General features: G+C 39.1%; 1 protein-coding gene across 2 annotated transcripts in view; it reads right to left on the bottom strand.

The window, feature by feature from the left end:
- The window catches only part of ablim3 (actin binding LIM protein family, member 3), a 337,989-nt gene that overhangs the window by 221,340 nt on the left and 89,217 nt on the right, over window positions 1–27,432 (bottom strand). The window contains exon 2 of one of the 2 annotated variants that reach the window (XR_011963504.1): window positions 19,995–20,132. Coding sequence is in view for 1 of the 2 variants with exons in the window: in XM_072590972.1 (XP_072447073.1) it covers window positions 19,995–20,135 (141 nt within the window). In the remaining variant the exon portion in view is untranslated. Of the gene's footprint in view, window positions 1–19,994; window positions 20,136–27,432 lie in introns of both variants that reach the window. The other variant, XM_072590972.1, reaches the window with a different exon arrangement.

Genomic DNA, 27,432 nt, shown 5'->3' with positions numbered 1-27,432 from the left:
ATTGATGTAGATAGGGGCGTGTCCACCTCCTTGTTTCCTGAAGTCTATGATCAGCTGTTTAATTTTGGTGACATTGATCTTTACAATCACTCTATCTCTTTCCAAGTATGAGTAGCCCAATTTTAAATTATTTAAATTACTTATAAAAAGTGTTCAGAACTACTTTCTAGTTATACCGTACTGGGTACAGTAACAAATTTCTAATTTTTCTTAAATTAGCTTCACTAAACCCGTTCCTGGGATGACAGGACTGTCCCATGAAGCTCGGCCCACATTCCCCAGGCTTTCAAAAAATGATAGGTGATTTCATCAAAACTTACAAAATACTTAAAGGGATAAAGTGGGTAGATGTAGATAAAATATTTCCCTTGGTTGAGATATATAGAACTAGGAGTCATAAACTTAAGAGGTTCTACTTAGGTCCAAGATGAGGAGAATCTTGTTTTCCTCAGAGAGTTGTGAACCTTTGAAAGCTCAGTCTCGGAGTTGTTTAAGTCAATATTGATCGATTTCTGATTACCAGTGGCCGACATGCTTATGAGGATGGAATGAGCAAAAGGCATCGAAGCCTCATGTTTCATTTTTTCCATTCCATTCAAAGCCTTTCTATTAGTGTCCCTGCACCAAAATAAATCCAGCTTAACTTTTGGAGCCTTCTTAAAGGCTCAGAAATGAGAAAAAACTTCCAGTGGTGATTCATTCATCCTGACAGCATGAACAGTTTATAGTGGGGCCTTCTTCTGGCACAATACTTTTAAAATTAGCAACCAAGAACACAGAAATTAACTTTGTGCAGAATGCATTTTGCATTTAAATTCTGCAATCGTTTATACTGCTTACAGTCATTTTGGACTAATTCTGTGCAATATAACACTGCAACTGAACAGAATCACCCGGCCTTTATTTTTACGCAGAATTCCCCATTCAGCAATGGAAGAATCTTTTTCTCATTATTTGCAGTGAAATTTCTACATGCATTGTGAAAAATAGCAAACTGAGTTTTTTTTTCCCCACATACAATACTCTATCACAGTCACAAAAAAGCATTTTTCCAAATAAGAGATTCGTATCGTAAGAGCATCATCTGTCAACATTTGGGTGAAAGTTTCTTTTCTCAGTAAGATGATCTGAACCATTAAGCTGATTGCACTATTTTGCAAAGCACTGTTAATTTTAACTCCACTCTTTCTGTAAACTTCTACCTTCCCACGCAGATGGGAAAGTACCTGTAAATCAAAGTAAATTGAAGGGTAACACATTTTACTATTTAATTAACTAGCATAGAAAATAAACAAACAAAGTAAACCTAATTCTTGATCAATCATCACTGCCTGGGTAGGGGATTAGGTATGCCAAAGAGTAACTTAATTTAGTTTGAAATCCAACAGGAATATTAAAAGATTAAAACACCTTGGCAATATTATATATATTGTCAATTAAGGTGATGCTATGCGCCATGGTATGTTTAAGGACATATGGATGTCATGTTGTCAGCACACCTTCAGTACAACTGACTATATGCATATCCAGTAATTCCAACAATTCCATGGCCACAATAAATTAAACCACAGCCCAGAACAACTCAGGTACAAAGGTACTGTAGCTATGATTTCATCAGTCTGGTATGTTTCTTTCCTGAATATGAGAGGCACAGTTCAAAGGGTAAATCGCAGAACATTCCTTTGACTAAATAATACATTGGTTTGAATCCTGATTCAAATCAATCTGGAAATCAGGCATTGAGAAAGATTATTGAGAATGAGGATACTCAGGGTTCATGTCTCTGCTACATTTATATTCTTGCTCCAATCCGCACCAGATTAATATTGGGACAACTTTGACATTTAAAGGTTAATTGTCACTAAATATAATAGAATACAAATTCTTGTCACACGTATTTTTACATTAAAAATAGCGAAAAGTTTGATAAGTCACCCCACCACAGTGCTCACGTCAATGTATAACATAATCATGTACAAGACCAGTGAATAGAAAATCAAGGAGATGAGAAATTGTCTCCACCCCATTCTAGAAAGCTTAATTATGGAAAAATCCACGTAGAGTCATCAGGATTGTATCAAATGAGAAGATTTCATGTTTTAATGAGCTAGCTTAATCTTCGTTGTTAAAAATCACACAATACTAGGATATAGTCCAACAGGTTTATTTGAAAACACTAGCTTTTGGAGCGCTGCTCCTTCATCAGGTAGTTGTGGAGAATAAGATCGTAAGACACAGAATTTATAGCAGAAGTTTACAATGTGATGTAACTGAAATGATATATTTAAAAAGACCTGGATTGTTTGTTAAGTCTCTCATTTTTTTAGAATGACCATGTTGGTTTCAATTCTTTCACATGTAAATCCCAGACCTTTTTTAAAGTTACATCCTGAAGTGAACTTTAATAATACATGCCATGTCAACTCAGATAATGTATTGAAGATGTAAGGTTAAAGTCTGTCTGTCTGTGTCCCAATGTTCAGACTGATTCTATTTTTTTTAAAAGGGATTTGCAGAATCTTACATTGATTCATGTAGTTTTTGAGAAAAATAAAATGTAATTCTGCAAGTACAAATTCACCCCACAAACTTATATGTGTGTGCATGTGTGTGTGTGCGTGTGCGTGTTTGAGGGGGTGTGTATGTGTGAATGTAAAGGGGTATCGGGCTGAGAGAGGGTACGTGTGCAGGTGTGAGTGTGGGTGTGTATGTGTGAGCATATGAGAGAGAGTCTGCGTGAGTGTATGGATCTGTAGGAATGTGTGTGTGAGTGTGTAGTGCAGTGGGGTCACCTATAGTGTGACATGAACCCAAGGTCCTGGTTAAGGCCATTCCCACGGGTACCAAATTTGGCTATCAGCCTCTGCTTGGCCACTTTACGTTGTTGCCTGTCCCGAAGTCTGCCTTGGAAGGTGGTCCGAGGCCGAACGTCCCAGACTGCTGAAGTATTCCCTAACTGGGAGGGAACACTCCTGGTTGGTGGTTGTTACATGGTGTCCGTCCATCTGTTGCCATAGTCTCTGCTTGGTCTCACCAATGTACTATGCCTCAGGGCATCCTTGATTGCAGCGTATCAGATAGACAGCATTGGCCGAGTACATGGTGGCTGGTGTCCCCACGTGTAATGATGGTATCCATGTTGACATTCTGATAGGTCTGCCGTGACAGGGTTACGTGGTGTTGTCCTAAAGGCTGGGTAATTTCCTGTGAACAATGATCTATTTGAGGTTTGATGGTTGTTTAGAGGCGAGAAGTAGAGGTGTGGGGAAGGTCTTAATCTTCACTGAAATAGTAAACTATGAATAAAGATACTGACACATCTGTTCAAAATTGCAAATGGCTTTGAGAGTATAAATGTGAAGGATTGTTTCCATTGTTCCATGAACGATTAAGTGGCAGGTCTAACTCAGGATCAGAATTGAATTACAAAAAGAAATTAAAAGGCATTTCTGTCACACAAGGGCTATTAAAATAGACCTCAAGTGAATATTGAAGTATAGTTAATCATAAAATGTAAGAATGAACTTGATAAATGGTTAAAGAAAGATGTTAAAGATAATTGAAGAGGAAAGAGTGGAGAAATACGATTAGAATAGATTGCTCTGATTGTATGAATTTTGATGATCCTGCAGTTTTAATTGCTAAGGAAGAAGCTTGTCTGATTCTCATGCACTGAAGTATCGAGTTATCATGTTGCATTCAGTAAAAGGAGAAATAGGAGACCTTGTTAATATCATTTTATTAAGTTAATAGAGATCCAAATGTTAATCATGTAGTGGCTGGAAAGAAAGGAAAAGCTTTAGTCAGCAGAAGTGGTTATAACTGTCCTTTAAAAATGCCAAAATTTTAACTTATTTATGTCAGAATTTATGACTTTGTCAAGCAAAATACTGGAAGAATAAAAAGAATTCAGTTGGTGTCTCCTGATGACTAATGGTTACGTAAGAATTTCAGTACACCTTCAAAGTTACAAAGGCTCATTTTTGGACATGTGAATTGTCAATATCAATGAAACATGACATCCTCTGCTCATTAAGAAAAACAAAAGAACTGTGGATGCCATAAAAAAGAAAAAAACAGAAATTGCTGGAAAAGCTCAGCAGGTCTGGCAGCATCTGTGGAGAGAAATCAGAATTAACATTCCAGATCCTATTCTGAGAAGGGTCACTCAAAAACCTATCAAATGTTGCCTGTCTCTCATTCTGCTCTTGCTGTTTCCCCATACTTAGTTATTCAGACACAACAAATTCATCACCCAAGCACAGAGCAACATACTCATTGCTATTCTTCCCTCACTTATACAGGACAAGGTAGCCCATAACATAAATGAAAGTGGAAACTGAGACAGACAGACCTACCTGTACCTCCTGACCCTCTAGTGACCCTTCTGACCCTCTATCATTGTACAGATGTGACATAGGCTATTATATATCTCATTCCCAAGAATTTTAGGATGATGCTATATTACAGCTTTATATGTATTATGATGTTATATTACAGCCTTATGTGTATTAGCACTTGCAGCCTGTTCAAAGTTTGCTGTGTGGATCAGAACAATTTGGACTGTCATTACTTCATTTTGGGACTTTTAAGCACAGGCAACAGTGGAATTCCCAGACAATGTCATCAAGCAGACTTTGCATTGGTATAACATCAGACATCATATGAGTGTACAACTTCATAAAATATTCACAGAAAATGCTGGAAAAACAGAAGGTTAATCAGAATCTGTGCAGGGAGAGAAACAGAGTTAATGTTTCAAGTCTGTCCTTTCATTAAATCAGCTCTGAGCACAGCAGAACTGCTGCCTAACTTGCTTAGCATTTTTCTAGCCTTTTATGTTTTCATTTCTGATTTCCCAACGTATGTGGTACAGTACTCTGCTTCACAATGTATTCAAGAGGTTCAGCAGCAGACAGCAAATGATAATAACATAGACCCATTCAAAGGTTTAACATGCCTCCGCAACTATACATGACTATTTTTTCCATTTTGCATTCTGAATCTTCCAACTATTTGTTCTAGACCTTGACAGCTTACATTTCCCAAAGGCTGAAATGTGTTTTTACAGCATGAGAGAAAGAGTTCAAACCATTAAAATTTGAAATGATCACTTAATAAGAAAATGACATGAAATATTGTTGTGTTTTTGGTTCTTGTATACCATTTTTTATGTGATTTGCAAGGAACTCTAGATTAGTATTTCAACATGACATGTAACAAGATTCATGGGGGTAAAATTCCTGTTGGCCAGGGATGCAAAATAGGTGGCAATATTGGCTGCCTATTTTGCATCCCTATATATTAAATCCAATACTGATCTTAGGCATTCCTTATAGTCACACCAAGCTGTGAAATGCAGAGATTTTATGAAGGAGAGTCAAACAACAAAAATGTTGTGCAATGAGATTTGACGTCAAAACATAACAATTAAGAAGGTAAAGAGGAACTATAACATAAAATTATCAAGGAACATAAAACAAAACAGTAAAATATTTCACAATCCAACAATAAATTAAATAAAAGCACAATCAGAAAAGATCTGCTTAATGATTATTGATACTGCGTCAGATAAATTGTTAAAAAAAACAAATATTTATATTGCTTCACTCTATTATTCATCAGTGCCATTGGCAAGGCCAGCTTTCATTGCCCATCCCTAATTATTGTTGAGAAGGTTTGAGTGAGTTGCCTCCTTGGACCTGTTGTAGTTCATGTGACACTGATTATTGATTGAATTTGAGGAACTCAGTGCCATGAATTTCAATCTGACTGAGCAAGGCGATTTTCAACCCATGTGGGGCAAGACATTCCACAAAATAGCTGGATCCAGAGAACAAGATTTGCTCCTTTTTCTTTCCTTTGGTGATGTTGCTCTATCACACCAATAACACATTCGGACTTGAAGCATGATAAAGCTTGAAGGACAAGTTGAAGGATAGATACAGCAACAAATGTTGTTAGGAAGGGAGTTCCAGGATTTGAATCAAGAAACAGTGAAAGAACAGTGACATACCGTATATACTCATGTAAAGGTCAAATTTTGAAGACTTTTTTTTAGTCTGATGTTAGGGGATCGACTTATACATGAGGTATTGTTTTAAAGGGGATCAATATTTATCCAAAAGATAGATAACATGGGAAATTTACCTACCCTGCAGCCCCCCGTCCCTGGTTCTGGGACATTCTATGTAACATGATTGGGCTGCATTAAACTGCGGGTAGCTGAAACCGACTCCGTGGACACGGCAGTCGCCCTGTACTGCCATACCATTACAGTAATTCTGAAAACGTGGAGTGGAGCATGATGGCTGGTGGACTGAAAGACCCGGAACACAGCAGTATGGCCGGCAAACTGGAAAGCTGGATTGGAGCGCAACATGCAGGCACACTGACTCATAAATGTTGATCTGTAGCTGTGAAAAATTAAGGTTGACTTATACACAAGATATATGGAAAACACAAGATTTTTTGGTCAAAATAAGGGGTCGTCTTATACATGAGATTGACCTATACACGTTTATATATGGTAGTTCCAAGCCAAGATAGTACATAGCTTGGCGTGTGATGTCTTCATAATGAGGTTAGCAGAGGAGAATTGAATGAGATAACTCATCAGAATTCCCAGGAAGAAACTGTCCATAAAACTCCTTTAAATTGACACTTGCTAACTGTTGGTAAACTACAGCCCTTTATTTTTAGATTAGATTGCCTACAGTGTGGAAACAGGCCCTTCGGCCCAACAAGTCCAAACCGACGCTCTGAAGAGTAACCCACCCAGACTCATTTCCCTCTGACTAATGCACCTAACACTATGGGCAATTTAGCATGGCCAATTCACCTAATCTGCACATCTGTGGATACTGGGAGGAAACCGGAGCACCCGGAGGAAATCCACGCAGATACGGGGAGAATGTGCAAAGTCCACACAGATGGTCACCCAAGGCAGGAATTGAACCCGGGTTCCTGGTGCTGTGAGGCAGCAGTGCTAATCACTGAACCACCATGCCGCCCGCTTTTTTTAAACACTGGGAGGAACTCAGTCTCTGTTTCTAGTCTCTACTGCAATTTTCATGTCTGAGCTACTGCCACCCACCTTCTCCCTTGTCACTCACTGATTTAATTGAAGGCGTTTTACTCCTAGCTCTCAAATACTTTGTACATTTATTTAAAATTGGAAGGGATTATGATTTATATTGTTATTTCTTAAACTTGCAATAACAGTACAATTATTTTTCTTGCTGAGTTTGATACACAACGAACATGGGTTTAGAAGACTGTAATATTCTTATGGTATAAAATATCTGCACTGATAGATTAAATTGCTACTATATGAAAAAAGTAGCAGTTTTATGCTGACGTTTACAAGCTCAGGCCAACACAAAATATCTCAGTGAAGAAGGATAGGCACACACTAAGTTTTAAACAAAAAACCACAATGAGATAAATGACCAGATATCCTTTTATTTTAAGTGGTCTTGAATGAGAGGATAATATTGAACAATACATTGGAAAGCATGCCTTTTCTTCCATTCATAGTTTTGCATCTAACTTAGAAGGAAGCAGGACCTCTATTTGAAGTTTCATTTGATAGGTAGCCTGACTAATTGAGGGGCTTGTAAATACTTAACCATTAAATCTCTAATCATTGTTCCCAATTAGCATTGCAAGATTAAAGAGGTCCTTAAAATTCTTATACATTTTATCAAGGGAAAACTTAATTCATAAATACTTTTGTTTGTCCTGCAGTTTTTGTTCAAATAATTTGTCACAGTTGTAAACGCAAACTCCCTTTGGCTATTATGCAATTCCATCCCTAGTTACCTTAAATGTTTACCTCTGTAACCTCCTGCTGCTCTCAACTCTACCTCATTGTGAAACCACCTCCAGGTCTCATAACTGCTCCAGGTCAGATCACTGGTCTCTCTGCAACCTCCTCCACTCCTAACAACCTTTCCTGTTTGTGCCTCTTCATTCAGATCCCCACCTCTTCAGCTTTCTGAAACCTCTTCCTGCCATTGTAAACCTCCCAATTTCTGCATCATCCCCTGTGCTTAAACCCTCCCTATCTTAGTAACCTTCTCCAGTCCCTACAACACTCCCAAACTGTGAAACCTCTTCAAGTTCATACCATCCTCCAAACGTTTGTAACTTCCTTCATTACCATGAGCCCTTGCAATTACTCAAGCCTTCATTTGGAATTTTTTTCTCATTATTTTTAAGTGGCAGTTTTGAGAGATACAGGAATTGGTTTCCAAGTGGCGAGAACAAAACCCTTTTCATTAACTCAGACCTATGCAGTGGAGTTTCATGGATTCTGTTGTTCTCTACAGACTGTCACTCGAGAGATTATATAAGTAGGGAAGCTGAGTGTGGACTGGTACGACCTGAACTGTAACTCAGCAAACTCAGACACCCATTAAAGAGTTACATTTACTGCATTATTTCATTAAGATATATGATTTCAACATTTCCTTAGACTGTGCTATCATTTGTGTTAGGCTAACTAGTGTTTTTGTTTTGATTTTTACTGATATTTTTGGTGGTTTGCCCATCCTGTTTTTCCCCACAGTCACCATTGTTTCTATTGCATGACTTTCTATAACACAAGGTTGCACGAGAATACACTACCACATTATAACAGAACAGAGTCTAGTTAAAAAAAAGTGCACACTATGTCTTTTTATAACCTTTTTACCCTGTTTTGGACAATCCATTCATAATTGGTGATTATTTCCATTCATCAACCAACAAAACAACCGCCTTTGGGAACCAGTTTCTCAGCTTGAAGTAGCAGAGGGAAGGTATAAACTAATGATGCCCCATGAGGAAGGTGGTAATAGATGGAGAGCTTGATACAGTACGTGCCATCAATTCATCTTGATTCCAACAATTTTGGCCCATAGATTAATGATATGTTAGGGAGGGAAAGGATGTGCCCATGAGAAACAATGAAACCCATAAAACCTGAGATTCTGCCAAAGTTAATGAGAAGATTTGATTAGAATTTGGCTACCTAGTTTCCTATCCATCTTGTCTGTTGTCAGATGAAGGGGTGATTAGTACAAAAGCCTTGGTTTTGTAAAGTTGTTAAAGGATATTGAAGGAATCCGATGAGATTAAGAAGCTCAATAGCTGCTTTCAACATAGCCAACCCATTTTCACCCACTGCAGTCCCCATTAACAGCTTTTCTTCCTCCAAGATTCACCATTCCTCAGGCTGCCCAACTGCTGTTCTCTGTCTCCCTGAGCTCATCTCCACCTCTTACTTACTGCTTCCCCTTCTGCCCACGTTCAGCATATATACGAACATTTTTCTAGCTACAATCAGTTCTGAAGAAAGGTCATTGGACCCAAAATGTTAACTCCAATTTCTCTTCACAGATGTTGCTAGACCTGCAGAGTTTCTCCAGCTATTTCTGTTTTAGTAAGGTAAGCATTAACTTAATTTACAAAGTATCTTAGTGTGGTTTCATCTTGCTTTAGTACTCCAAGACAGAGCAAGTTCAAGAGATATTCTATCACTGCCTATAATGATGCAGACCTTCTTATTAGCATATCACACAGTCAGGGGTAATTCTCATAGTGCTCATTTGTACCTTTGTGACACTCCACTAATGTGTCACTTAATAAGTCATCAGAAGTTTGCTTTTTTAGTTAAAATAAAATTGTAAGATATTGGTCTGGAAAAAGTTCCTCAAAATGAAGAGTGTGACATATGGGTGAATTGTATCTACGCAGGATTGAATTTGACAGAAACGAGGTTTCATTTATGGTTTGAATAAAAATGAGTCAGAGTGAATAAGAAAAAATAATTTTACAGATTTAACTGATGAGCAATAATTAATACATCTTTAAAAATCCAAACTAAACAAGTTTCTAAAGGTACTTCTCATAACTTCCCCCTCAAACTATTTAACATTAACTGGATGAAAACAACAAAGAGAAGAAATTTGGTTGAGAATATTTTATAATTATAAACCATAAACATAGCTCAATTACAAAGTCACAGTGTGACGATGAAGGCTCCTGATTATTATTTTTATTCTTGTTATTTGGAAATTTGGGCTCTAAAATAACCATGACCATGACCATCTGTAGTTAAGTTTGATTTTATTTTCATTTTTAAATTGTGTGAAAGGCGCATACAATTTTAGTTTCCTTTGAATTCAGTGAATAGTTAAGGGTACTCTGAAATTTTGTTGATGTGTTTAAATGAGGTCTCACCTTGAGGTCAAAGAGATATACAGCATGGAAACAGACCCATCAGGTCCAACTCGTCCATTCTGACCAGATATCCCAAACAAATCTGAACCAATTTGCCAGCACTTGGCCCATATCCCTCTAAAACCCTCCTATTCACATACTTAGAGTCGAGAGTGCGGTGCTGGAAAAGCACAGCAGGTTAGGCAGCATCTGAGGAGAAGGAGAATCAACATTTCAGGCATAAGACCTTCATTAGGAATGGCTTATGAAGGGCTCATCCTGATGAAGGGCTTATGCCTGAAACATCGATTCTCCTGCTCCTCAATTGCTGCATGACCTATTGTGCTTTTCCAGCACCACACTCTCGACTCTGATCAATCCAGCATCTACATTCCTCACTTTTTCCCTATTCATATACCCATCCAGATGCCTTTTGAATGTTGTAATCAACTAGCCTCCACTACTTCCTCTGGCAGCTCATTCCACACACGTACCACCCTCTGCATGAAAACATTGCCCCTTAGGTCTCTTTAACTTTTTCCTTCTCACCTATGCCTTCTAGTTTTGGATTCTCCCACCCGAGGGAAAAGATCTTGTCTACTTTTCCCTATATGCCCCTCATGATTTTATAAACCTCCATAAGGTCACCCCTCAGCCTTCGATGCTCCAGGGAAAACAGCCCCATTCAATTCAGCCCCTCCCTGTAGCTCTCACATTGCAACCCTGGCAACATCCTTGTAAATCTTTTCTAAACCCTTTCAAGTTTCACAACATCTTTCTGATGGAGGGAGACCAGAATTGCACATAATATTCCAAAAGTGGCCTAACCAATGTCTCTACAGCTGCAACATGACCTCCCAACTCCTGTACTCAGTGCTCCAGCTAATAAAGGAACAGAGACCAAATACCTTCTTCACTATATTCGCGACCTGTGACTCGAACTTCAAGGAAGTTTGAAGCTGAACTCCAAGGTCTCTTTGTTCAGCAACACTCCCCAGGACCTTACCATTACGTCTATAAGTCCTACTATTAGTTGCCTTTCCAAAATGTACCTTACATATAACTGCCACTCCTCAACTCATTGGCCCACTTGATCAAGATCCTATTGTACTCTGATGAGGTAATATTCTTTGCTGTCCACAGCATCTTCAATTTTGGTGTTATCTGCAAACATACCTCCTATGCTGACATGCAAATAATTTATATAAATGACAAAAAGTAGTGGACCCAGCACCGATCCTTGTGGCACTCCACTGGTCACAGGCCTCCAGTCTGAAAAGCAGCTCTCCACGACAACCCTCTGTCTTCTACCATAGAGCCAGGTCTGCAATCATATGGCTAGTTTCCCCTGTATTCCATGTGATCTAATCTTGCTAGCCAATCTACCATGAGGAACCTTGTTAAGTGCCTTAGATCACATCCTGTCCTCATCAATCCTCTTTGTTACTTCTTCAAAAAAGTCAATCAAGTTAGTGAGACATGATTTCTCACACATAAAGCCATGTTGACTATCCTTAATCAGTCCTTGCCTTTCTAAACACAAGTAAATCCTGTCCCCCAGGATTCCCTCCAACAACTTGCCCACCACCGAGGTCAGGCTCACCAGTCTTTAGTTCCATGGCTTTTCTTTACCACTTTTGTTAAATAGTGGCACCACACTAGCAAATCTCCAGTCTTCCAGGACCTCACCTGTGACTATCAATGACACACATATCTCAGCAAGGGACCCAGCAATCACTTCCCTAGCTTCTAGAGTACACCTGATCAGGTCTTGGGGATTTACCCAACTTTATGCATTTCAAGACATCCAGCACTTTCTCCTCTGTAGTATGGACATTTTTCAAGGTGTCACCATTTACTTCCCTCCATTCTATATCTTCCATGTCCTTCTCCACAGTAAACACTTATGCAAAATACTCATTTAGTATCTCACCAATCTGCTGCGGCTCCACACATAGGCTGCCTTGCTGGTCTTTGAGGAGCCCTATTCTCTCCCTAGATACCCTTTTCCATTTCAAGTATACTCTTACACCCTTTATACTCTTCTGAGGATTCACTCGATTTCTGGCGTACGTTTCCTTCTGTTTCTTAACCAAAACCTGAATTTCTTTAGTCATTCAGCATTCCCTATACCTACCAGCTTTTTCTTTCACCCTACCAGGAACATACTGTCTCTGGATTATCGTTATCTCATTTTTGAAGGGTTCCCATTTTCCAGCTGTCCCTTTACTTGTGAACATCTGCCCCCAATCAACTTTTGAAAGTTCTTACCTAATACCATCAAAATTGGCCTTCCTCCAATTTAGAACTTTAATTTTTAGATCCAGTCTATCCTTTTCCATCACTATTTTAAAATTATTGAATTATGGTCGCTAGCCCCAAAGTGCTCCCCCACTGACACCTCAGTCACTTGCCCTGCCTTATTTGCCAAAAGTAGGTCACGTTTTGCAGCTTCTCTAGTAGATACATCCACATAGTTAATCAGAAAATTTTTGAACACACTTAACAGATTCCTCTCCATCTAACCCTTAACACTATGGCAGTCCCACTCTATGTTTGGAAAGTCAAAATCCCTTACCATTGCTACTCTATTACTGTTACAGATAACTGACATCTCCTTCCAGATTTGTTTCTCAATTTCACACTAACTATTAGGGGGATCTATAATACAATCTCAAGAAGATGATCATCCCTTTCTTATTTCTCAGTTCCACCCAAATAACTTCTCTTGACATATTCCGAGGAATATCTTCCCTTAGTACAGCCGTAATGTTGTCTCTTATCAAAAATGCCACTCCCCCTCCTCTCTTGTTCCCCCTTCCTATCCTTCCTATAGCATTTGTATCCTGAAACATAAAGCCACCAGTCCTGTCCATCCCTGAGCCACATTTCTGTAATTGCTATGATATCCCAGTCCCATGTTCCTAACCATGCCCTGAGTTCATCTGCTTTCCCTGTTAGGCCTCTTGCATTGAAATAAATTCAGTTCAATTTATCAGTCCTATCTTGTTCTCTGCTTTGTCCCTGCCTGCTCTGATTATTTGTCTTGCTTCTGTTCTCAACTGTATCAGTCTCCGATTGATCTCTTTCCTCACTATCTCCCTACTATCTCCCAGCTCCCCCCACACTCACCCCCACCCCCCACCCAAATCCTCCCGAGCAGATCGAGCAAATCTCCCTGCCAGTATATTAGTCCCCTTCCAATTTAGGTGCAAGCCGTCTTTCTTATAAAGAAGAGATCCCAATGACCTAAAAATGTGAATCCTTCTCCCGTGCATCAGCTCCTCAGCCACACATTTATCTGCTCTATCCTCCTATTCCAACCCCCACAAGCTCATAATACTGGGAATAATCCAGATATTCCTACTCTTGAGGGCCTCCATTTAAGAATTCCTGCCAAACTTTCTATATTCTTGCCTCAGAATCTCAACCTTTTTCCTTCCTATGTCAGTAATCCAATGTGCACAATGACCTCCTATTGGTCCCTTTCCTTTTGAGAACATGCTGCACCCTCTCTGAGACATCCTTGATCCTGGCAACGGGGAAGCAACACACCATTCTGATTTCTTGCTGCTGGCCACAGAAATGTCTGTCTGTGCCTCTGACTAGAGAGTCTCCTACCTCAATCACTTGGAACCTGACATACCCTTCATTACATTAGAGCCAGTCTTGGTACCAGAAACTTGGCTGTTCATGCTATGTTCCCCTGAGAGTCCATCACCCCCTTCATTTTCCAAAACAACATACTTGTTTGAGACAGGGATAGCCACAGGACACTCCTGCACTACTTGCCTCCCTCTCCTACCTTTCCTGGCAGTAACCATCTACCTGACTGTATCTGTGGCATTTCTCCCTTCCTATAACTATCATCCATCACACCCCTCGCTCCTGTAAATTCCTCATTGTCTTTAACTGCTGCTCCAACTGATGCATGTAATCTGATAGGATTCGCAACTAAAGTCACTTCCTGTAGACATAATCATCAGTAACATAGAAACTCTCCCTAATCTCCCACATCCAACAGGACCTGGCAACCAATACTACAGATTACAGCCCCATTCTGTAGTCCTATTCGAGTCTTCCAGCTCCCCCAGGAAAAGACAGGGTAAATAAACTATTTCCGGTAGTTGGAGATTCTCAAACTAACAATCCTTAACAATCTACAGATTCAGAAAATAATACCATCTTACTGCTGTGAAAATACTGCTCAAGGTTAACTTATTACCGATGTTATATATTTTTAAAATTTAATCAAAAGACAGATCTCAATAAAACATATAACCAAAAAAGAACTCACTCTACTCTCTAATGTCGATTTATTGCAAGGTTACATTTTAAAAACTATGCACTTATCTTCTCGTATGCTAAGAGCTATCCCATACAGGTTCCTCCTAGGACAACAGTGAATTTTGCTGTCTGTTAATTTTTCTTAGACACACTCCGATGTCCAGAGATTCTTGATCTCAAACAGCAAAGACAGTAGCTGTGAAGATTCACTGCTGTGTCAGTTAGCAGTGTAGGTTTTTTTCCTCTGACCATGTGATCTCTACCATTGTCTCTCTCCCTCCTTTTTAATTTGTTTTGATCTTCCACACCGCCCCCCTCTCCCCAGGGTAAATAGTTCAGTGTAATACTAACAAGGGGAGAAGGGCTTGGCAACACGGTGTCTTATGACACAGAAAATGTTACACAGAAAAGCTTCTTTTGAAAGGCAGTTTTTGCAGGTTTGTTTCAGAGATATGTAATCATTTAGAGAGAAATGGTTACATGATTACAGGAGCACTGCAGTTTAGCATTCACCAAAGCAATCAGGACAGAAGAAAATTCCTGAGTAGCTTAATGTCAGTAATAGAAAAGCTTCAAAATCAGAAAGCTGTGGAAGACAAAATTTAACAAGAACATTAAGAATAAAGCGAGCTGTGTTAGCAGGTTGCTTAAGGATCTTAGAAAGAGATATTAACTAAAAATACAACTTCAAGTGAATACAGAAATCTTCTGAAAAGAATACAATTACAATCATGCCACCTGAACAGGAAACTTCAAAATGGAGATACAATGTCCCTTCATTGAGGTTTGAGTATCTTTAATGGTGTTGTTGAGGGGAAAAGTCTTGAATCTTTAATTCTGGTATTTGTAATAAGGTTACTTCAAATAGTTCTTGTACAGTATAATTTGGTTGATACTTTTAATTTTGGGATCTGACTTATTCAGTATTACCATCAGCTAGCATCATAACTGTTCGATTGTTACATCCCTATGAACCAGATATCTTATAAACCAGTGTTTACACTGGTATACAGTAATTAGATGGTCTTACATTGGGTTTTATGATGTAGTAGGCAGTTGGTATATTCGTGAGAGTTTTGCTCAGTCTACAATAACGTAAAAGTAAAAGCCTATCAGATTGCAATGAAATGGTGACTGGTTCTAATAAATCCAATAATCCCAGCTGACAGCTTGGTGGATGTGCTGAGATAACTTTAATGACACTGTGGCTCTGCACATCAACAGTTAAATGCCATGTCAATCAATCCAATATATGTCCTCCGATTTTCAAGGAGGTGAAAATCTGCAGAATCCCCAGTAAACTAGCAGGAATCTCTGCTGTTTGCCCTTTACAAAAAGTCATGAGGTTGGGCAAGTTTCCCATTTAGGACAGGTGCAGGCTATTCAGCCCCTCGAGCCTGTTCCCCAATTCAATAGCAGATCTGTGGCCTAACTCTGTATGCCTGTCTTTGGCCCATATCCCTTAATACCTTTGCTGAACAAAAATCTATCTATCTCAGATTTAAAATTAACAACGCATCCAGCAACAGCTGCCATTTTTGGAAGAGAGTTCCAAACAACTACCACCTCTTGTGTGCAGAAGTGCTTCCGACCATGTCTCCAAACAAGCTGGCCTTAATTCTCAGAATATGCCTCCTAGTTTGAGAATCCCCAACTTCCGGAAATAGTTTATTTACCCTGGCTTTTCCTGTTAAAACCTTGATAACCTCGAATAGGACCACAGAATGGGGCTGTAAACTGTAGTACTGGTTGCCAGGTGCTCCCACAAACCTGACTTCACAGCAAGGTGGAGGTGAAGTCAAGGCCCTCAATTCCACATGGTCACCTTTCAATCATATCGTGAGTTTGTAAACCTGGCTTCACCCAGCATCTCAGCCAATGATCTGCTCAGCTGAGTGGCTTATTAGTATAGAACCTTGCACCACTACAATAGCACACTAAGTTACATTGTGCATTTTGTCCACTTGCGTCTATAAGGCACAGTTATACCAGCAGATGGATTGAAAAGTGATTTAAAAGGATCCATATTTTAACAACACCTGCAACTTTTATCTTTATTATTGTTTTTGGCTGAATCTCATTCTTTCCACCCAAGAACTTCATAATCGCAATGATGATGGTGAAAAATACGTTGCTTTAGCTATGAAACCTTTGGAAGATTTTTTTTCTGCAGAAAGAATTTTCTGTTGGGAGATTTAGGGACAGACTTAGGGTGCCTTAGATACGCACATACTGATCTCACCGAATAACCATCTCATCAAATGAAAATTAATCTTGAATCAATCATATGAATATATTTTTCTTTGAAAGAATGTTGTCTCTGATCTTTGATCATGCATTAACACTATTTTACTGCTGACTATAGCATTGTCTATGCTCAGTCTACCACCTTTGTTGTGTATTAGAACCATCATCTCTTATTCCAACACTGGCATAGTGGATGCAAAGTTTCAGAGTAGGTTTGCAATCACAGATGACAAAAAAAAATAAAAACCTTCATTTCTCCAGGAAGAATTAGAAAATATTTCAGAGGTACTTACACCTGAGCAGAATGACGGAGTCAATAAAAAAAAACTGTACTAACCACCCACTCCCTGTCCAATAAAAAATAGAATACACAAAACAGTTGTCTTCAGTTGCATTAAGGAAAAACAACTGAGGCAATGGCTAAATATTGAATACAGCTGAGGCAATTAATAATCAAATGTGATTATGGTGAATTTAAACATGTCAAATAGGAAACCAAAGCAGAACTAATTGAAATACAAAGAAAACGTGATGCATAAAATAGCAAGTCTGGCAGCACCTGTGAAGACAGTAACAGAGTTAACATAGAGCTATTGGAACTGAAGGGGCTTGGAAAACTGATTTTTTTTTGCTGTTGGTTAAGTAGGAGAAATAAGTGGAACTTTACTCCTGGATGCTATAGGCTGGCTATGTGATCCCAATGAAATAGAGCAGGAGATGATTAACTATGAGCACAAAATTAACCAAGTTTACTCTCTTTACTCAGAGTGGTAAGAGTGTGGAATGCCCTACCTGCCAATGTAGTTAACTCAGCCATATTAGGGAGATTTAAACAATCCTTGGATAAGCACATGGATGATAAGGGGATAGTGTAGGGGGACGAGCTGAGAATAGTTCACAGGTCAGCGCAACATCGAGGGCCGAAAGGCCTGTAACTGTGCTATATTGGTCCATGTTCTTTGTTCTATAAATGGTGAGGGTGCCCAGAGCAAAAGGCAAAGGGAATTGTAATAGTTGAAAAACAATAAATGTAGGTGCAAAATAGCTGTTAATGTTAGGAGTGAATAGTAAAAAATAGGTCACTTCTGCTGACAGCAAACACCCAGGATGGGGACAGGAGGATCCTGAAGGAACTGGGTGTCATCAAAATGAAACACAGAGTTTATGATCTGAATTTGCTGGACTCATTGTTGAGTCCAGAAGGCTGTAAGGTGCCTAAGCAGAAAATGAGATGCTATTCCTTTAACTTTTGAATGGATTTCACTGGAAAACTGCAGTAGGCCTTTGACAGAAATATTAACATGACAGCAGGATTGTATTGAAACTGTGAACAAATGAAGTTGGGGTCATTCCTATAGAGTGAAGTCCTGCTAAGCGGTTACCATGTATGTGTTTAGTCTTGATGAAGTAGAAGAGAACTAACTAACTGATGGTCATCTCTCTAGCCAATTACATTGAAACTCAAAAACAAAGGAAAGAAAAACTCAAAAAAAAAAGCCAGAAAGCTATCCAAGTTAGCAAGATTCCTATCACTTTTAGAGTCCAGAGCTACTAATTTTGTGGCTGCCAACAGTAACCATCAAACTCCTGTGACCACTGTCTCATTGATCATATATCAAACTCACAATTACTACCATCTAGCAGGACAATGGTAGATGATACTTTGGAACACCACCACTCGCAACTTTTCCTCACATCACTCATCATCTTAACCTAGAAATATATCACTGTTCCTTCTGTATTGCTGGATCAAAATCCTGAAACTCCCTCCCTAACAACATTGTCAATACACCTATGCCAAATGGACTGCAGTGGTTCAAGAAGGAAGCTCACCACCACCACCTTCTCAAGGGCAACTAATATGCCCTTATCCATTGAGTTAATTAAGAATAAAGTGATTGGAAAGCACCAAAAATGCAACAAAAGCAGTCTCATAAATAAGAGTTACAACTTGTACAAAGAATGGTTCCACTTTGGCAGTTCTTACCACACTGGATAAAGTATCCTGCTCATGACAAACAGTCAAGAAAAACCTAAGCATTTTGCTCATGTTTGCTACTTATCAGAAAATCAACTAATTCTCATTCAAACAGAGGGTACCAGTTAGGTGTACCACGTGAAAAGGGAAGGTACACGTCTTTAATGTAAAAACTGATGACCCCAAATATGTGTCATTCTTCAAAGCACTGAAAACACTGTAGAAACAGTGAATTTGATTTTGATGTTTACATCTCAGATGAAGCACAAATTAAATGGGGACACATATGCCTGATGACAGGCAATACCATACTCATGAGAAAAAATATCCATCCTGCCTAAGTGACTATTATGAAGTGAACTACTTTCATCTGCTGAACAAATCTTTCATTTCATTACAGACGTTGGAGTGCATTGTTAAATTAGTTGAAATATTCAAATAGCATGACTGGTGAAGTTGGAATATTTGGGTTATAATTATTGTTCACACTTTGGAAAGAAACATTCACAACATGTTAGATCTCTCATCTGATGAAGTGTCAAGGTTTGCAGCATATTAAAAATTGCATTGTACATTTTGTCCACTTGAAGTTACAGTGGACCCATGTCCCAGTAGAAAAAATGAAAAAGCTTTAAAAGATCAGTCGTTAAACAGGAGGTGGAACAGTTATGTTTCTTACTGACTGTGGCTGTTTCTGCAGAAGACCTACACCCTCATCCACTCCTGTACTACCAGTCGTGCAGGGGCTAGATAAAGGCTCTAACACTGATAAAGCAGCGAGGAACCTCCATAGAATTCACCATAATCCAAGAGAGCCAGAATTTGCTCTCTCATTAGAGAGTGATGTTTGGGGATGAGTTTAATCTGACGGTCATCATGCCTCAGGTGATGGTGAGGTTGAGAAGACAGAGGCTTAATGGTGACAGCCAGTATAGGGATAAAACCCTACTGTTGGCATCAGTCTGCATCACAAACCAGCCATCCAACTAACTGAGCTAACATTAGGATTATATGGGTCTTCTTCCTAAGGCCAGTCATCCTATTCTGTTTCCGTTGGAATTATAATTAAATTGTTCTGGAATTGCCATATGTTTGTGATCAGCCATACGTGTGTGGCCAGTGGGAAAGCATCCCCGAGATAAAGTAGGTTTTAACATGAAATTGAAGTTTTAAGAAAGGTAAATAGCAGGTCGAGCTGAAGCAGATTTATTTCAAATAATGAGCGAACATTTTAAATTTATTTTATGAGATATAAGAAAGCATATAAAGCACTTACCTTGACAGGTAAAACACTTGACATGAAAGTGATTATTATGAACTCGCACGACCTCTCCTTTGCACACTCCTCCACATCTGTAACATCGTATGCTTGTGGGCACACCTCCAAGATTATACGAATTCTGCTGATAGGGTACTGCTGAAACAAAAGAAAACAATTCCAATCAGAAAAAAAACTGCAGATGCTGGAAGTCAGAGTTGAATAAAAGAAAAGCTGGCAAGGCACAGCAGATCAGGCAGCATCGCAGGAGCAGAAAAGTCAATCTTTTGAGTTGGAACCCTTCATCAACCTCAATTAGGAAAAGACTATGTACTGTCTCCAGTTCAAGTAGTCCAAAAGGTGCAGTCACATTAGTTCTGAATTACCTTCAACATCCCTGTCTTCTGAAGTGTAACCACTACTGCTACCTTCTATAAAACAGGTTAAAGTCAAGCAACTTCTGTTGTGGTTGCTTACTCATCTTACTATTTTTCATAACAGAATGACATAAATTATGAGAGCCTTTCATCACCAAACTAGATGTTGTGGTAGGTGGATGACTTATTCTTAGTTGTTGAAACAGTTTATGAGCACCTTAAATTATTAAATCAGTTCTTGTTATTGAGAACAGGTTTGCAAGTTTCAGCTGATGCAAGAAAAGGTTGTTATCCTGGGAGTCTCAATGATGCCACGGGGTCTGAGTAAATATGTTTCATCTTTTGATGGCAATTAGGTCTACTCTTCAGAGAGCAGCAGGGATTTTACTTTATCAGGATGTGACTGGAAGATTAATGAGAGTTCCAGATCATTTGACATCACCTAGAACAAAGTCTGCTTACAAATTAATCATACATCTCTAAATGGTTGTGATAGACTATAGAATTTATGCCAAAAGGCAATTAATTTGTTGCCGTGAATAGTTGAAAATTGAAAGATTGAGATTAAGGTATTTTGATGTTAAGTGAAGGGTCATTCCAATGGTCCATTAATTCAATTATCTATTTACATGGGAAGGGTGGGGAGGGCTACCAGTTTCTGCATTAACTCGTGCTCCCTGTAGCTTGAAGGTGAGCTCAGGGATGGATGTGAAGGTGATGGGTTCGCCACCTGGTCTATAATCTGCCCACCTGCCAAAAACACATCTGATGAATGCATATAATATCCAAGCTATAGTTATTGAATTCATTTTCGATTAGATTAGATTACTTACAGTGTGGAAACAGGCCCTTCGGCCCAACAAGTCCACAACCGACCTGCCGAAGTGCACCCACCCAGACCCAATCCCCTACACCTAACACTACAGGCAATTTAGCATTGCCAATTCACCTAACCTGCACATTTTTGGACTGTGGGAGGAAACCGGAGCACCCGGAGGAAACCCACGCAGACACGGGGAGAATGTGCAAACTCCACACAGTCCGATATTCCTATTTGGATGATCAGATTTGAATTACCCAGCATATGTAATGTGACTATTACTGCTACATTTTCGTGAGATTACTCAGTTAGGAACTGGAGTCTACATGGTAATTGCATATCCCAAAACCTTTTGTCTAAAATGTCACAACATAAACAAGATCAAATGTACAAAATGGAGAGATTAAATTAATCATGAAAAATGAACATAAGAAAACATTATATCTATATATAAACTTATAGAACAGAAATTGATAAGGACGTAGGAACAGCAGTTTTATTAACCTTTAAGTCATTTACTCACCATAAGACAGTAGACACTGCAGCTAGCACTGAACTAAATTAGCACAAGAATAGACTCCATATTGGAGAGTTGCATTACAAAACTGTGCCACACTGACCAATTTTCAGTATTGTGTTCTCCAGCTTTGATTAATGAGGCACAGGCAAGTTATGTGGATGTGATGGACAGACAAAGCCAAAAGCGTGAGCTGGCACCAGAGAAGTGAATGAGGAAATCTGACTAAGCATCAGATTTTTAGCATTAAAAGAAGTCATCCGAGAGGGAACTTTGCCGAGATGCATAAGACAAGATATGATGTAAAGAAAAGCAATCTAAAGCTCCATTTAAACTTAAAACATGAAGTTAGAACAAGGACGTATAGAATGAAATTCAGTCTTATGTCAGGAAGCTTTTCAGATAAACAACATTCAACCTGTGAGAGTCAGAGCAGTAGAATCAAAATAAACTTGCAATAATTAAAAAAAAATTGATGATGTAATAGGTTATAGGTTTGTTTTGTACAGATGCATGAGGTTGAGCCAAATATCTTCCCCATTTTTATCTTTTATGCTCAGTGATTGCATTAGATCAAATTTCTGGCATGTGGATGACTGTAAGCAAAGTTTAAAACTTCAAATATAATGAGCCATTGTTTATTATAGTCGGCCACCTCACAGCATCTGATGTAAACTAAATTTACCTTTGCATGCTTAGCTTTTATATTTTTACATTACATACTGCATCATTGCTAATTAAAGAGGTCTACCATTTCTCAAAGTATTAAACATGGCATAGATTTAACACTAAGTTATTCATTGCAGCTTCACTTAATTTATCTGCAATACAAATTGTATAACAATTCTTGCATGAAGAATTATTGCAAATGAAGCCAGCATTTTGATTGTGAAGTAACCAGTAGTTAGCATTCTGTTTAATCATTACTCTAGGATTTGTCAAGACCTGCAAAACTTAGTTTGTGCTGTAATTAAAAATGCATTTTCTGACATACAACAATAATTTTTAAGTGCTAATATGTGTGCAAAACAACACTGCACAATTCCCAAGAGAATGCCAAATATTTTGCTTGGTAATGCACATTATGTTACAGACCTGGAATAGTGCAATAAAAATATGCAACTGTATTAACTTTCTTTACCTTGTTGTTGTGAATGTCCGATTCCATTACTCATGCATTTTGGAGATATATCATTTAGTTTTCGGAATATAACTTATGTTTTGCTGTCTAAGGTAATGGTCTTGAAAAGGTTAATGTTGGGGACTGCATTAAGCTCCACCCACGTTGATAATGCCAAACTGCTTTTATTAGACTGCTGAATGGACCTCTCTAACTTCAAATAATGTTGATCTTACTAATGGTAATCTTGCTTCGTGCACCTCCTGTGCAGCTATAACAGTGTATGCCTCCCTCTGTCTAAGCACCCTATAATATGTATGTCCTTGCTTGCCCGATCTGCCTGTACTGCTCAATAAACAGAACTTTTCACTCTACTTAACTAAATGTGATTACACTAAATCAAATGAAATCAAATAGTTTGGGAGGGGATAAGGCAAACTATCTTAGGATCTCATGGAGTGCCAACCAAATCCATATATTTCATAGAATTGTAAAATCCCTACCATTTGGTCCAAAAAGTCATCACAGACTTATTAACAAGGTCGAACAAAATAACATAATTAGTACGAGATTGCTATCACGCAATAAACTAGGTATTGTTCAAGCAAAAGCGTCTTGTCTTTAAGACTCAATAGTGGATGATCATCTACCAACATAAACCTGCCCTTAGACCCAAACAAAGAAAGATGATTTGTGGTAGTATCTTTGTACTCACACATACCACATGGTGATCAGCGCGAGCATCATTGTCATCAATACAATGGTGAAAATTCCATTCAATTGAGAAGATTTCCTTCAGAGAAAAGTGAATTTATATCTCTATGGTCTTTACCACATTAAGAGCTAGTCACACAAATTGTCAACACTTGCAAGTGGATGCATTAATTAGCAATCAACTGGAAGTCGTGAAAAGCCAACAGGGGAGAAACAGTGTTTGAAGCTAAAGCCGTTACTTCTGATCTGGTAGGAAACAAGAAAATGTAGACCTGAAAGACCTAACCCTACTTGACAGGTACAAATTTCTTCTAGAAACCAGAATCTAAAAGGAGCATTCCAAGTTAGAGGTTCAGCTAGACATTAAATCTATTGGATTCTGTGAGTAATGTTAGAAGTCCCTACAGGTTGAGGATATTGCATTAGATTGCAACATTGAGATACTTTAAAATGTTTAATTCTGCAGTAAGAAGAAAACATTGTCACATTAGAAAGACATGGCAAGCTACATAATTGCACAGATAATATTTAATAATCAGAGATAGGCCAAACAACGCAGGACTGAACATTTTGGAGAAATACGTCTTAAAATACATCCAAGCTAAAATATTCAACCATAAACTGAACAAACAAGTACATCCCAAAATTTTCAGACTGTGATCCCTTTTCAATCATTCAAAATTGCTAAAAATTGTCTGTGAGAACTTTGAGAGTAGGGTAGAGGACTGGGAAGACTGTGAGCAGGATGTAGGGAAGAGGAGACCTATGAGAGTGATGAGAGGGATGGAGTTACATGTTGGGTATTGTTACCTCTGAGCCTGTGACCCAAAACTCAGCTTGTAGCCCCAATTTTTGGTCATGACCCCAATTTCAGGTCATGACCCCAATTTTAGAAGACCAGAAGCCCATGATTAGACATCAGTAGAGCCTAGAGTAGATGGCATTATAAACTGCCAAAACATAAAAGAAGGCACAGCTACTTTTGAAGAAACTTTTGTTCAAACTTTTGATAATTAATTTAGCTGAGAACAAATAAAGTTCTAGAAACTGCATTATTTAACAGAAGGTATCAGAATCCAGGAAAATGTTTGCAGTGATATATCACCATTACCAAGACAGTTGTCAGAGTCTTGCATGAATTATTTGCTACAAATGAGATCTTGGAAGTGGTCATACAGACAGCAGTTTGCTAATAAGTTTTTCAAATAATTTCTTTAAAAAATTGATAGGATCTGGGCATTGTTCACAAAATGAGGGTTTTTTTGCCTTTCCTACTGACTTGTTCGTTGGACCATTTATGAGGCCTATTACTATCCGGAGTCATGTGTAGGCCTGACCAGAGAAGGTTGGCAAATTTCCCTTCTTAGAGTACATGAGATAACTAGACATGCTTTTACAACAATCAATAGCAGTTTCATGGCATCAGTACTTGAAACTGGCTATCTATTCCAGATTTGAATTTAAATGCATTCAAATTTGGGATTTGAATCAAGTGGCCCTCAGAGGGTGATCTCAGGTCATCGAATGTTAGTCAAGTAATATTACCAACATGCCACTTCCTCTCCTTGCAGGTACTTCTGAATTTGGAAGTGTAACAAGCTTTCCGCAAAACAAGAGTCAAAACAGGAGAGGCAAGCATGGGTCCAGATAGCTAAATTATTTTTGAAGGAAAATACTCACTTTTATTCAGTCTTGTTAAACTACTGGTCTATCTTGTCCCCATATGGTTTATTGCCATAAGAATTACTGATAGATTAACAAAAAATTAAGTCTCAATTCCCTAGCCTACCAAAGAGGGAAACTCCTCCACAGTTTAGTTCACTGGAATATAAGAATGGTTGCAAGAAGGAGTGGTCTTACCGGGAGCATTCATTATGCACATGAATGCCACACTTAGGTCAAGGGCAAGTATGGATAAGGAGCATTAATATGGATAGTTCAAGAAGCAGTGGGCTATCAGTATCTTATCGTACATATCTATTGGGGTTGTACAGAGGAAGGGCGAAATCAATTTTCTTTTTCTTTATTTATTCACAAGGTGAGGGCATCTTTGGCTAGGCCAACATTTATTGCCCATCCCTTATTGCCCTGACAGCAATTAAGAGTCAACCATGTTGCTGCTGGTCTGGATACACATGTAGATCTGACCGGGTAAGGATGGCAGATTCCTTCCCTAAAGAACATTAGTAAACCAAATGGGTTTTTCCTGACAATCGACAATGGATTCATGGTCATTATTAAACTCTTAATTCCAGATATCTATTGAATTCAAATTCCACCATCTGCCAGGTGGGATTCGAACGCGGGTCCCCACAACATTACCTGGGTCTCTGGATTAGCAATCTAGCGATAATACCATGAGGCCATCACCTCCCCATAAGGGGAGTTTCATCGTGGGTTAATCACCAATTGGGATGAACCCAATTAGGAATGTCATAATCACAATGGCCTACAGAATGGACAAAGTCAAGTTAGAGTCACAGAGACGTACAACACAGAAACAGACCCTTCAGTCCAACTCATCCATGCCGAACAGATATCCCAATCCAATTTAGTACCATTTACAAGCTCAAAGTTTGGGAGAAGATTTGTAGCTCGGGTGTTCGTTGTTGTGGTTCTGTTCGCTGAGCTGGGAATTTGTCTTGCAAACGTTTCGTCCCTGTCTAGGTGACATCCTCAGTGCTTGGGAGCCTCCTGTGAAGCGCTTCTGTGATCTTTCCTCCGGCATTTATAGTGATTTGTCTCTGCCGTTTCCGGTTGTCAGTTCGAGCTGTCCGCTGCAGTGGCTGGTATATTGGGTCCAGGTCGTTGTGTTTGTTGATAGAATCTGTGGATGAGTGCCATACCTCTAGGAATTCCGTGGTTGTTCTGTTTGGCTTGCCCTATAATAGTAGTGTTGTCCCAGTCGAATTCATGTTGCTTGTCATCTGCGTGTGTGGCTACTAAGGATAGCTGGTCGTGTCATTTTGTGGCTAGTTGGTGTTCATGGATACGGATCGTTAACTGTCTTCCTGTTTGTCCTATGTAGTGTTTTGTGCAGTCCTTGCATGAGATTTTGTACACTACATTGGTTTTGCTCATGCTGGGTATCGGGTCCTTCGTTCTGGTGAGTTGTTGTCTGAGCGTGGCTGTTGGTTTGTGTGCTGTTATGAGTCTTAGTGGTCGCAGTAGTCTGGCTGTCAGTTCAGAAATGCTCCTGATGTATGGTAGTGTGGCTAGTCCTTTGGGTTGTGGCATGTCCTCGTTCCGTTGTCTTTCCCTTCCCAGGCATCTGTTGATGAAATTGCGCGGGTATCCGTTTCTGGCGAATACATTGTATCGGTGTTCTTCTTCCTCTTTTTGCAGATCTGGTGTGCTGCAGTGTGTTGTGGCCCTTTTGAATAGCGTCTTGATGCAACTTCGTTTGTGTGTATTGCGGTGGTTGCTTTCATAGTTCAGGACTTGGTCTGTGTGTGTATACCTTTCTGCTGAATTCACAGAAGCGCTTCACAGGAGGCTCCCAAGCACTGAGGATGTCACCTAGACAGGGGACGAAACGTCTGCAACACAAATTCCCAGCTCGGCGAACAGAACCACAACAACCATTTACAAGCACTTGGTCCATATCCCTCTAAACCCTTCCTATTTGTATGCCCTTCCAGATGCCTTTTAAATAATGCAATTGTACCAGCCTCCACCACTTCCTCTGGCAGCTCATTCCATACACGCACCACCCTCTATGTGAAAAAGTTGCCCCTTAGGTCTCTTTTATATTTTTCCCCTCTCACCCTATATCGATGCCCTGCAATTCTGGACTTCCACACCCCAGGGAAAAGACCTTGTCTATTTATCCTATCCATGCCCCTCATGATTTTATAAACCTTTGTAACCTCACCTCTCAACCTTCAACATTCCAATGAAAATAGCCC

The sequence above is a fragment of the Chiloscyllium punctatum genome, chromosome 20 (genome assembly GCF_047496795.1).
Source record: "Chiloscyllium punctatum isolate Juve2018m chromosome 20, sChiPun1.3, whole genome shotgun sequence".
NCBI classification, from domain to species: Eukaryota; Metazoa; Chordata; class Chondrichthyes; order Orectolobiformes; family Hemiscylliidae; genus Chiloscyllium; species Chiloscyllium punctatum.
The sequence above is the reverse complement of the archived record's forward strand: the minus strand, read 5'-3'. Positions and strand labels throughout refer to the sequence as shown.